At 33.3% G+C, this 18687-nt stretch overlaps 1 protein-coding gene across 4 annotated transcripts in view; it reads right to left on the reverse strand.

Moving 5' to 3' along the window:
• DPH6 (diphthamine biosynthesis 6) overlaps window positions 1–18687 on the reverse strand; it is a 184615-nt gene that overhangs the window by 161246 nt on the left and 4682 nt on the right. For 3 of the 4 annotated variants that reach the window (XM_063160467.1, XM_063160466.1, XM_063160468.1), the window contains exon 3: window positions 16245–16438. In XM_063160467.1, the coding sequence (XP_063016537.1) occupies window positions 16245–16438 (194 nt within the window). The remainder of the gene's footprint in view (window positions 1–16244; window positions 16439–18687) is intronic. The other variant, XM_063160469.1, reaches the window with a different exon arrangement.

The raw sequence follows: 18687 nt of genomic DNA on the forward strand, positions 1-18687 counted from the left end.
AACACAAAGGTGTGGTGAAGAAATGAGACAGGTTGGCAGGCTCACAATATTTTAGAGAATAAGAAAAAAAATCCAGCTTGTTTAGGTGATACCAGAACATTAAATGTGGGCAAATGTTTAACAATGGAGTGAGAATGTAAGGACAGGCATTTCAAAGTAAGAATAGAGAAAAATATGCAGAAAAAAATAATATCAGGAAAGGCATAGACAAGAAAACACTGAGAAGAAATATCAGGAACCCTGCCAAAAGAAAAAACTGTCAACTTAATTGATCTTGAACCTATTCCAAAGGCAGAGAAGAGTGGATGATGTAAAGCCATTACTGAGTAAGAAGGAGGAAGAGATGTATGTTAATATTTTACCCTCCTCTTCCAAATTTTAATACCTTCCAAAGTATGCATGACTTTTTAAAACTCCAACATTTATCATAGTTCTTCTATTCCCATCCTAGTCACAACTAAATATTGAAAAAAAATAAATCCAAGAAAATGCAAAACATTTGAAGTTATACACTTAACCACTGTTCATCGGGTCAGCTCTTTTTTTCATTTTTTTATAGGGACATTTTAAAAAATACAAAACATTAGTTCAGTATTACAGTACAATCCCAAAAATATTTTGAGGTGTATTATTACTCTATGTGCTGTTTTAATAGGAAATGGATAGCAAGAAAGATAAAATCACTTATATAGAGCATCCCTTAGGTACCTTGTCTGCATAAAGCTATCTGCATTTTCTTTACAATTCAGATTCCACATCTTTAAAAGTGTGTACCAGAGTAAGGTGAATATTAAGTTTTCTGGCATTGTCAATATGTAGCTGCATCACAGAGTCTTCCTTTATCATCCCTTCTTACTCATTCCTCAACTGCAGACTGATTGTTATGGTATTCTCCAAGACTAAGAACAAGCTGATTATATAAATGTAGAAGACAATGTTGCTTGAATCAGAATTTCCCAAACTGTGTGTAGCCTAAACCAAAAAAAGCATCTGCAGAATGCTTTACTGTTGAAAGATACATGAATTTTATCTTGTGAGTTCTCAGTCATATGCACTTTCTCTACTTGAGATGCTACAATTATTTACTATGGGGTTGTTTTTTTTAACACAGGAATTGAAGTTTCAGAGGACTGAGGTGTCTAAAATTGCAAATAGTATTTATCATGACCTGTGCCCTTGGTATAAGTGAGTATGGACTGCAGTAAAAAGATAGGAGGAAAAGGAAAATAGCTATTTAAGAAGAGTAGAAATATTTTCTTAATCAAAGAATCTACCAGCCAAGCTGGAGTCTCTGAGTCTAGACTTACACAAACTGAGTAATACAAAAAGACAGTTTAAAGAGAAAAAAACCCCAAAACAGCCAGACAGGGACAAGGACATTAGAAATTGCAGAAATTCACAGGATTCACATTCATCAACGTTTCAGTCCCTTTCCAATTCTCCAATTAGAGATTTGCACAATGGGCAAACAGCTGACTTAGCCATTTCAAGGTAAGTATGGTCTTCCCACAAATATTTTTGTCTCTTTTTTGCAGAAGCAAAATATTTATATTAGTCTTTCAACCTGAATTGCTATTTTATTGACAAATGTCATTTTTTCAAACGAGAATTTTCCATGGTCTCAAATGTTTTAAACCAGTGCCCTCTGTTTACACTGCATACTATCACACTAGAGGTCAAGGATTCTAACCTCATTTCAACTAAATATCAAAATACCATGAGACTTGCAAGTGTGGCCTCCGTCAAGAGTCTGTAACAAGACACAATTAACAAATTAAGTTGAATATACTTCACGTTTTGAATATCCATACAAACAACAGTGCAATATCCAGTCAAACAGACCCAGCACTGAAACATAACCAAAGTGACCAAAGAGATGGATGAGTCCTACACTTCACTGGAATAAGAAGTTAGGCATTAGAGATGACCCTCGCTTCATACAGATACAATCACTCAACTAAGGAAGCGAAAACTTCTATTCTAATTCAGTGTCCACTGAACCTTTCCTGTACAAAGAAGAAACAAAAAGTTTGAGGAGAAAACTAAATCTGGATGGATACTGTGAGCTTTCAGTTTGAGTGGAAAACTGTAAATGATAATAATTTCCACACAAATGGAATCAAGACAACTTAAAAGCTAATGATCAACTACAAGAAACACCTCTATGTAATAAAGTCTCAGTTCTTCAATAGAAGTTTTTAAATAGCTTTTTAAAAAAATGCAATAAAGGCATAATATATGTATAAAAACTGAAAACATGACTGCTACATTATCAGAAAACTGCAATTTAGATGAAAGAGAGAATGGAGAGCAGGATGAGAAGAAACTTTCCTATGCAATCTTAAATCACTTAAATACAATTTATTCATTTCTTCAGTTAAGGTATTTTACAAACAGGCTGTAATTGTGTTATCCTCTTAGCACATCATGTAGCTCACAGAGTGCTAAGTGGAGCACAGGAAAAATGTTGACAGACTTTAGAAGTAAGGGAAAGGAAACTTTCCAGGAACGAGGAGTTCAACAATGCTTGCAACATATCAGCATGCCTGTCCAGTGACTAAAAACAAGCCTGGAAGCAAGAAAGCTCCTGCTTTTGAATTTCCTATATATTAAAGTATCTTATTACTATTTTTAACATGATATATTGCTTTGATGAAATACAGAAGTCTAATTATCTGCAACTTCTACAATAAATTTAATATTATATATACTCAAGCAGTTTTCTGGAGCAACTATCTTTTACTAGAGTGTCGAGAGTAACTATATAACATGAAATTGGATGCTTTAGCAAAACAGCATGGGTCATGAAGCTCTCAAAACAATTAAAATAGACATGGGGAAAAGTAGAATTTTTTTTCAATTGATGATTTCAAATAAGTCCTCTCCTCTCTTTGTGCAGTTACAAAAAACAGTATCACTAAAACTCTAAGAAATATTTTCAAACATTTCTTATATAAATGTTTCATCACTTTTTCTTAGTGGATGAAACTGCGTATTTTCAAGTTCACAAGATAAGCATTCAGGAAAATACACAAAGTATTGACAATTAGAAAGTTTTATAATATAAACTTAATTGCCAAAGTCGTCCTGCTCCGCAAAAGTTAGTTAACACAATAGCATCTTTCCATTTTGAGAAACAAGGTACTTGATGTCAAGTTATTAAAACCATCTCAGAATAGCACAGATTTAGTATTAAAAAGAAGCTCTAAGTCTCAGAGTAAATCTTCCTTTGAAAGCATTTATTGATCTTTCCTTCGCCTCACTGTTCACCATTTCTGTAAAGCAACACGTTTGAGAATGGTGATGTAAGCAATGAATAAGTCACAATGACAAGGGGGTAATAAATAATGACTGACAGACTTTCAGAGAACACAGGACTGGTCTCCAAATGATGAGGGTAATCCTGAAGGTGGCCAAAAGGGTTACTGTAGCACAAAACCACGAACATTATTGGAAATCTGCAGCAATCTAAAGAGAGTTGGGGCATGTGAAAGAAAAAAAAATGGACAAACTGTAGCACATGACTATATGAACAAGAAAGTTTAAAAAATTAATCCCAGCAATTATAAACCAACAGTATGTAGCTTTGTAAAATCACACACATTAAAATTTAAACTCAAGTTCTACAAAATATTATATATCTATATAGATTAATCCTGATACATTGGCCAGGGAGCAGAGAAGTTGAAAAAAGCCAAGACAACAAAGCCAGTTAGTTTAATGCACTTCATGGATGATATATTCTGTAATAAACTGTGCCCTCATGAAATGCAATGGTATCACTGTTCTAGATAACAAAAGTACACTACAAAGAAAAACAAAGGGGGTTGTGGATAATACAGAAGACAGCAAAGCAAAATGCCTAAGGAATGTAGAACAAACAGGTCTGTAAGATAATATTTCAAAGGAAAAGTGTTAATTTGTTTTCAGTTTCTAATTCTTCAGTATCTACGGTCACTTCACTGTAATTTTATCTATATTTCAGGAGGATATTACCTTTATTTCTGGTGGTTATAAAAACAGGCCACCAAGTAACCAAGTAAAGCCTAAATACTAATGTTTTTCTTTAAAACTATTATGCCATCAAAGATTCTCTCTCATGTGATCAAGTTCAAGAAAAAGAATGTCTTAAAATAAAAAAAAGTCTTAAAAAGAATGCCCTAACAAAAAGGAAGTCTTAAAACTTAAATATAATCATAAAGGCATAATAATACACCCTAGGGTCATAAAAAAAGTCTCATAAATGTCGCCAGCAAGAAAAGTCAATATTTCTTTTGCTACGTCAAATAATGTTCCAATTTAGATTGCAGTATTTGTTTTTCCTCATGTAACTAGTGTTATTGTGTAGGCAACTGTTAACCAAGCAAATTGCAAAAGATATTTATTATATATATATTATGTATAAAATATATACCCAACATTCAGTCTTCATATTTTTTGGTATTTCAAAGTTAAAGAAATACCAAAAATGAAAATAAGTCAATCATCAGAAATATTCTCAATTACTCTGCATCACCTTAGATTGTATGAAAGGACATTTGAAATTTATTTAATGATCTTAAGCAAGCTATTTGAAAACAACTACTTTCACCTACAGATTTTTCTTAAACATGTAGTCTATCAAAGATTTCAGACATAGATCACATAATCCAACTAAATGAAAAGAAGCATGGTACTTTAGGCAGAGGTAATGAATATAGAATGGAATAAACTCATGACATTTTAAGTAAAAACATAAAAGTATGTGGACTAAACACAACATTTCCTATAAGCTTCTGCACTATCTGCTATGTCACTTCGTTGCCTGGTTTTGGTAAATTATGCCAGCTCTCAGTAGACAGAAAAGCTGAAATGCATTGCTTCCAGTATTGTAATCGATATTGATCACTATTTTAATTATGCTGAATCTTAATTGGCAATTTTCATGGCAATAAAACACACCTTATTCATTTTTCCAGATCTACAACATCTTATCTATCTCAAAGGTTACAGTTTAAAACTAAAACCTTCTATCACTGCTAACGAGATCACACTTATAACAATTTGCCTGTATTTGTTTTCTTAATTAAAGCCTTATTTTAAAAATAATTCATTTTCTATGCAAAATTCCCACTGACAGACACATTGTAAGACACCTTTATTTAAAAAGAGTGAACTGTGATGAAGTTCCATTGAAAATATAAAAATAATCTCAAAGTACCTATTTAAAATAGAGATTTATATTGCCTTTTTTCCCTAATACTCATTTCTACTCTTCCTTTATGAAGTAAATTTCGAAAATTAAATTTTGAAATTTAAAATAAACTTTAAAAGTTATAAAAATCCATTGTTTGGCTGTACTGTTTTTAAAAAAACCTCCCTTGTTTTACCATAAGAATCCTCCAATGAATAAAGAAGCTCATTAACAAAAATGATCTCTACTGTGCCCCAATATTTAAGACTAACAATAGTTATGCAATTGGTGCAAGAATTAAGCTTGATTCAAAGTTTCTGTTAAATTTAGAGTGAAAGAAAGTAATTTTAACCAAATTAGCTTTATTGTAAAACTACTTGACCACATTACTTTTCTGCCAGTAGAATAATAGTCACTTTACTCAGATAACATGGGTAACATTTCTACTTCTGAATGTTCATTCTATTACTGGATATAATACAGTAAATATGGAATATTTTCTGGATTAGTCAGTGCACATTATGCCATAATAGTTGCTTTCTCCAGTAACATTTCAGTATTAAAAAATCTCGTGGCAAGAAGTAGACATATGACTACAGGCTAGTGATTATCCATACAATGGAAAAAAAAATCAAAGCTTCTACGCACTACACTTCTGAAGGATCTCACCTCCTAATCTGATATTAAATTAGTCCTCTTCACCATTTATTACCACATCTCAAATATTCCAAGTGGTTTGTGATGTATTATTTACTCCTCCAAAATTCTCACCACTTGTTACACAGAAAAAAGGGTCTTCAAAAGTAGAAGGCTCATGCACTTGTCCATCTACTGTTCCAAAGGAACTAAGGCATGTCGTCAGTCATGTGCTTAACACAAATCATTAGAGATACAGGAATGTTTTGAATAGCCATCTATGGTTACATCATTAACCATAATCTACTGCAATGACTTATGAATTTCATTTCGTGGAAGTCCATTAAGAGTGTGTTCTACATGTACATTAACACTCCCCATCATAAAGTAAGCCATTTAACTTTTCACAGAGTGACTTTTATGATGCTGTTACAGAAGCAACTAATTGTAGTTAAAGCATTTATTTTTTAAAAGGTCATTCTTTTTTACTGCAGTTTATAATATTTAAATGGCAGCTCATGGCTGTGAATGTGCACGTATGAGAATGCAGGAATCATGTGTGTTCAATACTCAAGCTGTCCAACAAGTTCTGCAGAAAAAACAGACTAAAAAGTTATTTGCATATTAAGCTACAATGAGTTAAAAGAGAAATCTAAATTGTAAATGAGTTTTGGAGACAAATCAATGCTAATGAACAACAATTACTTCAGTCACAGTGTGAATTAAAACAACATCATTAATAAAGCTTAGGTGCTCTGCTGGCAAGCATGTCTTTAGTCCCTGGCAGATCATGTAAGATCTAAATTAGGAGAAATAGCAAGCACAAAGGAAGTACATTTACAATTATTTTGTTTTGAAGCTCCACTTCAAACAAAAGCTTCAGGAAAGCCTACAAAACTCAGAAAATCCCATCCAGTCATTTTAACGGCTGCCTTGCATGAATACCTCATAAAATATCAGATCTGCACTAGATAATGACAGATCTTACAAACCTAGAAGATGAGTCAGAACAGCCTCTTTTGTTCCCTTTCTTGCATATGAAACAGTCAGTGAAAAATCAGAATCTTTCCTTAAGAAAAAAGGGGCTTTTCTTTGAGCTAAAAATAAGTCTAAGCATCCTGTTCTTTACCTAAATGCTCAAAGCCAGCTGCAGGTAGTAACCATGTAGGGAGAAACTACAGAGGGCACTGTTGTATCAGTTTTTAAGAGTTACAATGGTGATAGGGCCCAAGTATAGAAGATTGTCAGGAAAATAAATAACTGACTAAAGAAAGAATCCTAACAGGAGTTAGGAGAGCATGCAAATGCACTAAACCTAAAACAATAATAAGGCAAAAACATTGAAGCAGTATTTCTGACGGAAAATGGACTGAAAGAAAAGTTCATGTAACAGACTGTCAGGCTGATAGGAATACTGCAGTGCACACATTTGGCATTTTCCTTTGTAGTGCTTTCTATGGAAAAGGTAACTAATCATAGTGCCGCCTTATCCTTTGCAAACAGCAACCTATTACTGGAATCCCACTCATAATCAATATGAAAATGAGTGATGAGTGTTATGCAATTCTTCCACAGGCAGAATTTATCAACAGAAAGAATATCTTCACATTATACAGTCCTTTCATAGTGTAAAAGACCAGTTCTGTTTTATTCCTTTTCATGACACTTACAAATCAATCATTTATATTTTGAAAGCAGTAACATTGGTGCAATATAAACCAAATTAAATCCCACCCTTTCCAAAAGAAGTACCTTTAAATATACCAATCAAAACCAGCAAGTGTCCAGCTGAAAAGAATGTAACCCTGAAATTGCTGTGTGCTTGACATTCATATGAAAGGGGAAAGTATGTTAAATAAGTCAGCATAAATAACTTAGTAAATCTATGCAAAAATTATTTTTTTACAATAAATGGGCTTCAGAGATACAAATATTTATGAAAACTAATTTGATAAATGTTTTACTGTTAGTTTACATGAAAGTCTGTGTGTCTTTGATCTTATTTTATTAGAAATAACCCCAATTAAAATTTTTAATGTAATAAATTTTGAAATGTATTTCAGCACTGCCTAATGAGAATTGCAAATAATATAAAACAGCCAGCTACAGAACAGTACAGAACAATTAACATTTTTTACGTTTTTAATTTTTATATTTTAAAAACATTATTAAGATGTGAATTATGAAACAGAAGTACTGAAATAAGATATGGATAGTATCAGTCATTTGAGGAGACTTCAGAGAAAAAAGGTGTTACTTTTTTCCCCACATAGTGGTTGCAAAACCACAAGCAGTACTACAGCAAAATAAATGGGACTTTTATGAACACTGACACAAACTCACATTTAAAGAGTACTACATGGAAGGTAATTTGAAATTAAGTTAGGCAATGATTTTGTAATAAACCAAAGAATAAATGTTAACAGCAAACATGCTCAAGCAAATGAAACATACCAGAAAATTGTCTAAAGCTATGTGAATGAGTGAACAAAACAAACAAAATCAAAACCACAGACGGTGCCTGTGGATACTCACTCCCATCCACATCCATAAGAACTGTGATGGTAACTGTGAAAGAATTGTCTCTAAGCATGCAAAGACAGATGTACTACATGAAAGGAAACTGCCACAGAAAATGAAAACCTATTTTTTTTTAGAAATTGCAAAACCAGACAACACAAATATATTGACTAAGCAAGACCTCAGTTCCCTCACAGACACTGAGACCTAGAATTTCTAAGTCATTTCAGTAATTGTTTCAAGCAACTTATTAAGAGAAGATAAAACAAAAACTAATGTTCATGTCAGAAATGGGTTTCATCAAGGTTTTGCCACTTCTGCCTTCCAGACAGGCCCTGCATGTGCAATACTAAGTGGAAAAGTTCTCTAAATTTCAAATTCATATATGTTGTCTTTAGCCTAATTCTGTTCCTAAACCAGAATTCTTTTAAAATTGTTTAATATTCTACCAGTCTAGTAATCTCTTTTCCTCAGCATTGTTTCTGGAAAAGTTTTGCTAAAATAAAATTTTCTCTTATTTTATTGTTTCCAGCTGTTGATAAAAATTTCACTAGTATTACTTTTATACACCTTTTTTAAGTCCATATGATGGCAGGCATACAAGCAGTTCACACACATAAAAAACCCTAACACTTTGTTAGATACAGAGTACTAACAAAAGAAATGCATAAATGTCTATTAACCTCTATATACACTCTATGACACCAGATGAAGTTCTCAAGGCATAAAACATGTTTCTTCTATGTAAAACTTAACTGCATTTGAAGGCAGAAATTTGCAGTGCATTCCTAGAGACATGCAGCTGGATACAAATGGGGCTGCTTCGGAGACTGTTGCGCCTGTGCACATCACTTAAATACAATTCAAACGATGAAAAAAGTTTTGATAATGTTTACAAAATTGACTTAAACATCTTAATGCATTTTTCCATTTAACTACAATAACGAATGCCAAAATGTTACCAGATAACTCTCTAAATATTCAAGATATTTAACAAGATATTTAAGGCTCCTTTCTCCCTATGCAATAGAACACATTAAAACCAATTTTACTATCATAATTTATTCAAAGCTTGATTATGAGCAATAGCTGCGAGAAGAAATACAGCATTGTTGATTCATATACAAGCATTTCACTTAACTGCATTGGATAATAGATAATAGCTTCTAAAGGAGTATAAAAGCAAAGTGATTAGAAGTCATTACTGTTAATTAGCATTCACTTTACATTTATAGGGATGAACCTTTTCTGTGTTGAACAAATGGAAAGCTTTTATCTGAAAGTCTATCAAACCTGGTCAAGGTAGGCACTGAAATAAATGTCAGTGACCAGTAAGCTGAATTCAAAACAACAATAACAAAGAAAGCAAAACAAAATCTAAGGATGTATCATCATCCAATTAGTGAGATTCAGTTTTTAAACAGGAAAAGGTCTGAAGGGAATGAGCAAAACTGGAAACTCATACTTCACATTCTGCAATCTCACTGATAAAAGGAGGAAATGTGTGTTTATCAAACTTGCTGTGAGTGCACGGTTCATTTGGTGTCCTGTAAACAATGCCTGGCTGCCCATTCCCAAATGCATGTGAGAATCTTGCAACCCAGAACATCATATTCAGCAGGCAAGGTCACACTAGAGATGCCCTGGAAATGGGAAATTAGGAAAACCTGGCAATCAGAGGTTTCAAGCTGACCAGAACAAGCCCTCAGGGTTGCTTACCATCTTTCACCACCAGCCTGACTGTCTCCGCTTATTCAGTATTAACACAACAAGACAGGGAGTGGGTGGAAACAACTCCACGCACCTAACAGGGAGAAATACAGTGACTTTTTTGTTTACATAAAGCTCAACATTTCTCACAGTAAGAAACTACCTCAAAGATATTGCTGAAGATCCCCCTCTAAAAAAAGGAAAAAATTAAAATCCTGACCCTGCCTGAACTGGTCAGAATTTCAGGCATACTATTGATTAAAAAATTTCTCTGTTCCCATCTCATTTTAAAATTCATATAAAACCCTCCCAACAACTAAATATAACCTGTGTTTTGAATGAAACAAGATACATCATTATTTTTATACTACTTAAATCACTCCCAACCATGCAATTACTTCTTACCCTCTTCCCTTCATTCACACTTTTATTCACTGCTAATGACAACAGTCATTCCCGAGGTGGAGGAAGCTATGAAACTGCAATCCAGAATTAATTAAAAGAAAAAATAACATTATTAAAAATTTGTAACCATTTAACACGATGAGGGTAAAGGGACAATCCAAATCCTTGCAGATAAAAATTTACTCATTATAAAAGGTGAAGGAACCAAGTCTATGAAAAAACACAGCAAATATTTTCTCTCTCAAAAAAAATCTTATTTTATCAAGAAGCACAGTTACTTATTTCTTGTCAGTGTAGGCAGCCACTTCATACAATTTCTAGAAGTTCCCATTTAACTTGCATGTTTAAAGACAAAAAGAACTGTGCTAAGGAGATGTGGTCTCCAAATGTTCATCAAATCTACACAACTACTAAAGGACTCAATCAATAACTTCCATTGTTTTATCTATCATGGTTTCCTTCAACTGGGCATTGAAGATTTTTTACAATTTTTTTTCAATACTTATGGTATAATTTCACTTGCCATAAAAAAATCCTGAATTTGAACTGTTGAATTAGATATAATCTATCACAACATTGAGGGCACAGTTACTTGCAATTATCATAATGTAGGCAACAAAAATTATGGAGAAGTGATTATTTTGGAAATTCAGCATAAAGAAAAGTAGCTCTTTGTATAATTTGTATTTCTCCAAAATATTGAGACATACAACTCCAAGGTATTAATCCATGTATCTACAGACCATTCAAATCATAACAAGGAAAATTTTTTAATGAAAACATGGGAGATTTCTAGAACAGGACTCTTCTGCACACCTCTGAACACTGTGAATCCCTTAAGTGTGAGGGGAAAGCTACCCACTTTGTCTGAACTCATAAACTGCAAAAGTAATTTGATGAGCACACTGAGGACCTCAGATTAGAGATTCTTCAAGTCAATCAGTATTCTACATCTTAAAATTATTTGGCCTCTTTAAGACTCCTAAGAAATTCTGGAAACCTTATTTGTATGAGTTACGAGTAACTACTAGCCTTTATCATGTACATACTACAACTGAAGCCACATATACCAAACATCTGAAAATCAAGTGATTATTCCTATATACTTTACAGTATCTTTTATATGTGTCTTGGAACAGAAGACAATGAAGCAATGCTGTGACAGAATACTGTATTACACTTATTCATGTATTTTTCCTGGTAGGATCACCTAAATCTTTGTACAAAAGTCACAGAAAGTCAGCAATCACTCTGAATCTGAGAACTCATTTCACCCATTGGCCACAGAAGCTGAATTCTGGAGAAAGGTAAAAGAAAGACCATTTCCTTAGCATGGAAGACTATTAGCAATATCAAGGAACTGAAAGTTTTGGGTTCCATGGTTTAATTAATTCCTATCTGAAGGCCACAAAATAACATTATATTTTCATTTATCCACTCATCTCAAACCCTAAAGAACTGTTTCCTGAAGAAATCTCAGGGAGTTTCACTGAATAATGGCAGGACCTAAGTTACTTCTATTCCACCTGAACCCACACAGCTCAAGTACTTTGTCTGAGATGAAGTATCTTAAGTAAGTAACGTCTAAAATGGCATTGCTATTGCAATTTTAACTCAGACCGGAACACTTTCTGTCTTCACTAAACATCAGACTTGGACCATTTTAAAAAAATCATGAGCCTGTTATTAAAAAGTAATTATTACATACAGGAGTCACATTGTATCATTTAGCTCTTTATTTCTGTAACTAAAAAATGTTATTCATTCTTAGTGACTGACTGCTGTAAGATCACTGTTCCAAAATGCAACCATATTTTAGAAAATAAATCTCCTTTCCTTCCATTCCACATCACTGATGAAATGAAACAGCGCCACAACCAAAGGCTGCTATTATTCAAATGTTTCATACGTCGTATATATCCAATATTAATATTTATTTTTCAGCTGATGATCAATGGATGATTTCATAATTATTATTGCTTCAGTCCTGACAGCCAATATATAAATTTACTACAAGTGAACTCCATATTTTTTGAAAGTTTGAGGGTTCTAAATCCACAAAGAGCACAACAAAAAGACTCTGACAGAAATAACATGTTGAAAATGAAAATCCACTAAAAGTCCATTTGCATGATTTATAATAAACATGGATAAATATAAAAAAATACTAAAATATCAATTTTTAAAATACTAATTTAAAAAAAAAGCAATTAAGCATGTCATCAAAAATTTGAAAAAGCAGAGCTAGAAGAAAGACATTTTTACCTAGTTCAAGAATTCTACAAATTACTTCAACAATGGAAATTTACCAAACAAAGGCAAAGACTTATGGAGTAGATAAGGCAAAGAATTTGTAAGAGAACAGAACTGTCTACTGAAAATAAAGTAGCTTGCATTGGTCTGTTTAGTCTGGAAGCTGCTACAACCATTGCCCTAAACAAAAGTTAAGCCATAGTTCCATGAGATACAGAAAATAATCCAACACTCAACCCATCTAATATCACTTGTGTATGTGCTGGCATGAAACATCACTGTATTACTTGAACAAGACCATAATTACATTGAAAGGGGGACAATACAGTTAAATATTGCCTAAATTGTAATGTTGTATGAAAGTTTCACAAAAATGCCCTCATGCTCCAGTCTTTCCTGCCACTAGAGGAAAAGAAATTCAGTTACTTACCACATTTCAAAGACAGTGCCATTATAAAACTCCTAAAAGATAATTCAGGTAACTAAGAAACTCTAGTGCTTACAGGCTTGGCTAGGAAAATCTCTAATACATACAGTAACAAACATGGACAAAGAAGGATATCAGCAATCCCTATTCAGTAACATTGAGAGGAGTATAAATTATTCTTTAGAGTTCAGGACTTACACATCTCATGAAGTAAATATTCTACTATCAGGTGAAGACTGCATAGTAAGATATATTTAGACATCATACAAGTACTCAGATATGTTTCACAATATGTACTGAATACAGAATCTAAAACGTGGAATTAGGCAACTAAACAATAGATATAAATTTCCTTTATACCTATCAATCACTTGGGTTTGTGACAATAAAATTAATAGGTTTACAGTCAATGACAGTCAGTATTACTCACTGAGTCACATGAACTAGAACAGGACTGTTGTCCTGGGTTTCACAGAACTGTGAGGGAATATTTAATTCTTTAGAAATCTTGTTCTCATAGCACTGTTTTTAAAAACATTGTATAATTCCAAATTCATACAGTTTTTTTAAAGTGTTTTAACTTTTTAGTAAATAAGCACTTGCAACAGAAGTGTTCTTTGCCAATGGAAACGTAAGGTACACTCTGTGATTTTGATTTAGACACACCTTTCCTGTAGTCCTGGCCCCAAACCATTTACTGAAAAAAGAGCTATGTTATTTGACCAGTGTTTTAAAATTACAGTCACTCAAAGATGGTTTTGACAAGGCATCCACAGATTTCATCCCCTCCCTTCAAGAGAATGCAAATTGACTTCTCTGTTTAAAACTATTAACATCTGGGAAAAAAACCTCCTAAAGCAAAATCTTAAGTAAGACTTAAATAGTAAAGCTACAAAACAGCAGTTATTAAAAAATGTGAAAGTATAAAACCAGAAAGATTTCAAAGTTATTGCTAACAAAGAAAAAAACGTTAGTAGTCTTCCTAGAACTAAAATACCACAGTTGCAGTAGTTTATTTCTCCACATAATTTTGCAATTATTCATCAAAATATGCAAGACACTTACTGAAACTTTTGTCTCAGAATTCCATAGCTAGGTTGTACTGAAAAGACATCATTATACACAGTCTAACATAAAGGCAGTGTATTGTTAATATTTATAACTTGCAGATATCATACAGTGGGCTTAATATTTCTATACAGGAAATAAATAGTTATTTAGTTCCAGACAACATGATAACATCTCTTTCAGCTATAGTTATAATTATCACGTACAAACTTCCAAAGCAGAAGTTGTCAAGATTTAACACGAGCATTAATTTATGTCAGGGATCCATTCCTCCAAAGACAGCAAGAAGTGCAAAGGAAGTATCATCTTAATTGCCACTAATTTGCCCATTTTTAATTAAATTGATCAGTAATTTATTACCTTACCCAGCAGCAGAAAGCTGTTAGCATGCAGCTTTAAGAGACAGTAGATATCAGTCCTTCTAATTTCTAATACTATCGTGGTTCAAAAATAATTTAAAACTGCTGTATCATATTTCTTTTGATTCCTGTACTGCAGGATATGCACATTCCATTTAAAACCTCTGTGAAGCACTCTAGAGTATAATCATAGAATCATTCAGATTGTAAAATGCCCTTGAAATCATTGAGTCTAACCATTAACCTAACACTGCCAAGTCCACCACTAAACCATGTCTCTAGGCACTCAGTCCACACAACTTTTAAATCCCTCCAGAGACAGTGACTCAACCACTTCCCCAGGTAGCCTGGTTCAATGCTGGATACCCCTTTCAGTAAAGAAATGTTTCCTAATATCCAACCTAAGCCTGCCCAGAACAACTAGAGGCTGTAATGCCTACATCAACTATTTTCCTGCTCTGTAGTCTCAAACTCCAACACAGGTCTATGATCTTGATTTTACATTAGAACAACATAATTTCTTTGCCAAAAATGTTTACAAGATGCAACATTCGACTCCAAGATGGGTCAGGAAATACTCTGCATCCAAACCACATTCTTAGGTCTTATCTGCAATTTGATTTTTTTTTTAACTGAATACAGAATCAAGCCTGAAGTATTTAGGTTCATGAATCTCCATTATCATTTTAATGAAGGCAAGTGAGCTAGAAAATGTTCAATACCTGACATGAAGACTACAAACACCTTTATCTGAAGTTTCATTAAGTAGTCTATACCAGTTTGATCAATAAAATCACATATTTACTTTCTTTAAAATAGAAGTTATGATTTTCTGAACAGTGTATTGGTTTTAGTACTGCACACTGCAGTAATCAACACAGTTAGCTGGAATGGACATAGTATGTTCACTCAAACACTGTAGAAAACCTCTAGAGTCAACATGAGGTTTTCTATGTTTTTCAATGAAGTCTGATTTAGTATTGGTAGAAATAAAGTACTGTATGAAAGATTTTGCAAAAGGGCAGAGAATAAATTTTAAGTGGTTTAGAAAGTGGTTCATTGTCTCTCTTTAATTCATTTTATAGCTAAAAAGGATTGATATATGTTATTGCTACTGTGTTATATATTAGACTATAATCACAGGGCTACCAGAATCAAAACTATCATTGTGAAATATTCTGTAAGACTTGGAGAATGACACGAAACATACAAACAAATAACAGATTCTGGTTTACACATCATAAGTGTACTCAAATGGAAGTGTCTAGACATTACTTCCCACACACTGATAAGTGCACAAAATCCAAAAGATCTCTCATTACAGTAATCAAGCAATACATTATTACAAGTGAAAAATAAGCTAAATATTCTATTTATAGATGATTGTCACAATTATGTTTTTTGTTGTACATGCCAAGCTCCTGTTACAGGTCTGTTCATTAAATAGGAAAAAGGTTTTGGCTTGAAATGAGGATTAATAAGTATGATTTACATTGGGGGAAAAGGAATATAGTTATACCATATATTTACAGAGCAAGGAAGAAGAAAGGAATAGAAGTAAAACCTGTAAAAGTCTTCCATTTTTTTTTTTACAGTTTTCCTTAAAAACCTAAGTGGATCATTTACTTAAATTCATAAATGAATTAAACAATATAATTATCCCCAACTATAGAATTGCTTTCAATCAGCATACCTTAACAAGTTTCATAAGCTGGTAAAGGTCTTCAACCTCATCTTCCTGGCATGCAGTATATACTCTTCCAGTATTCACACTGGTACCCTTTATAAAACCACGATAGAGTGGCAAATCCAATGCATCGGCATATAGGTCAATGGCATGGTGTCCTACTGTCTGATACATATAGCTGTCCAATTCATCAGTCTGCCCTGCCACAATTAAGAAACAACCATATCAGGTACATTGTTGCAACAATTACAGATAATCACAATACTACAAAGTACTGAGAAAATCTAAATGTTAATATTTTTCAGTTCACAAACAGATGTTTGGTGACAACACCACTATAAACATGGAAAGAAAAAAAAATAGATTTCTCCACCCAACAGACGTATGGAGAGGAAGACATCTGTCACAAACATGCTGCCTATTTGCAAATTGTGGTGCCTTTCCTTCGTCCTGCTTCATCCAAAAAATCTCCTATCATTTCAATTCTGCTTCCATTCACATGGTAATTTTAATAGGAAGACAGGTCAGAGGCACAAACTCAGATGTATTTCAACATACTCAGATCAAGAAAATTGTAATGCACTGCAATATTCAGAACAAGCAACTTGAACAAGGTTGTCAAAATGTACAAAAACCTTTACTGTTAAAATTGTTATCATGGTCATCACAAAAGGAGACTACCTCTGCTTAGGTGGAATAAAAGTAGACCACTACAATGTTTTGACACTGTTTAATAAGTAAAAAGCTTATTTCCTTAATCATGAGAGAAAAATGAACTAAATTTTCTTACAAGCAGTTTTTAGCCATCAGATAAGGAAAAAGCAGCTAAAAATGCAAGTATCATGAATTAGAATTACATCTCAAACTATACAATAAATAATTTATACATTTTTTTTCAGATAATATTTCTAAGAGATTTATAAAGTAATATATTATTATTGGTGAAATCTCCACTTTATTACAAGCTAAGAAAGTTCACTCTTTTAATGCTAATTTGTAACTCTGGTACTTCTCTGAACTTAGACAGAGACATCAAGCATTTCTGCTGTATACCTGTGTAGCACATCTTACAAAGAAGAAGGTCTGTAACTGACCAAGATAACTAATTCGTGATGTAAGAATTAGGTCAGTCACCTTTGATGCCACACAACAGATATGGTTCTGTACAAAACAGGCAAATCCAAACCCCTAATCACAACTAGCCAACCCACACCAGAAGAGTAGATTTAAGGGCAAATTCAGTGGTTTCAACATACATGAACATGATAAAGTCCTTATGTTATATTCTGCTTAGAATACACAGTTTCTTTATTAATTGAGACTCTCCAGGCAACAGTGGTACAAGATAAAATAAAAAGAATGGCATTGAATCCACTATTGCCTGAAGCACCTCAATTAACTTTCTATAAAATTTCCAACTACACACTTAAAGAGAGCATTTGATGATTTTAATGATAATATACTACATTTCTGATGAGGATAAATTAGTTTGAAGACAACATATTTCAACAAGATTAGAGATTATTATGTCCTAGCTACCCAGAAAATAAATTTTTCCTACACTCTCCTAGCATTTGCCAGTTCTGCCCGTGACTCATTTGCGATGGCAGCTCCCTTTTTCCTTCCCTTTCTGTGTACCCTCCTACTGTACAGTTACCAAATACCATACTTAATTGCTTAACATATGTTGAACAGTGAACCTAGTTAACATACTTTAGCATTCTCCCCTACCAACTGGAAACAACTCACTTGCTTTTCCAGTCTCACTTCAATTTGTGCTATAGTCCAATATACAAATACTTAGCTCATCCTCTCAGCTCTTACTGACTACCTGAGTTTCTCCCATCCTTTGTCATAGAAATAAACTGTAGCCCATGAGAAACTGATCAAAAAACCATTCTAGTCTAAACGGAAAAAAGCAGGAAAAATACATGTATCGAGGTCAATTTCAACCCACATCAGTTCCTCAATGCAGTCTCAATGCAGTTCACAGATGCTGGGTTAGAATAATGGAGAAAGACACACAAAGATAAAAATGAATGAGCAGCAGCACAATGGCGCATTTTTGGCAGCTGGAATGGTTTACAGCATTTAGTTGAGCACCAGTTTAGAACATTTCTAGAAGTACAGTGCTAGTTTTGGTTGATGACATCATCTATCAGCTTTTAGCATTTGTGCTACTGACCTCACACAACCCCTTTGTTTACCACCAGGATATCAATATTCTCATTTTCAAATTGTGTAAGCCTTTTTCTAACTGATCTTCTCTTCTTGCGGGCTTTTTTTCCCTTAAGGAAAAATACACTTAATACATCTCCATAGCATCTTCTTTTTTGTACCTCTTTCAAGTCTCTGTATTGGCCTTCAATATGCAAAACCAGACAAAACACATACGGGAACTTAATTCAGGCATGGTTGTGATTCCGTTGTTTCTATTTTTTAAAAATTT

Source organism: Melospiza melodia, chromosome 6 (genome assembly GCF_035770615.1).
Source record: "Melospiza melodia melodia isolate bMelMel2 chromosome 6, bMelMel2.pri, whole genome shotgun sequence".
NCBI classification, from domain to species: Eukaryota; Metazoa; Chordata; class Aves; order Passeriformes; family Passerellidae; genus Melospiza; species Melospiza melodia.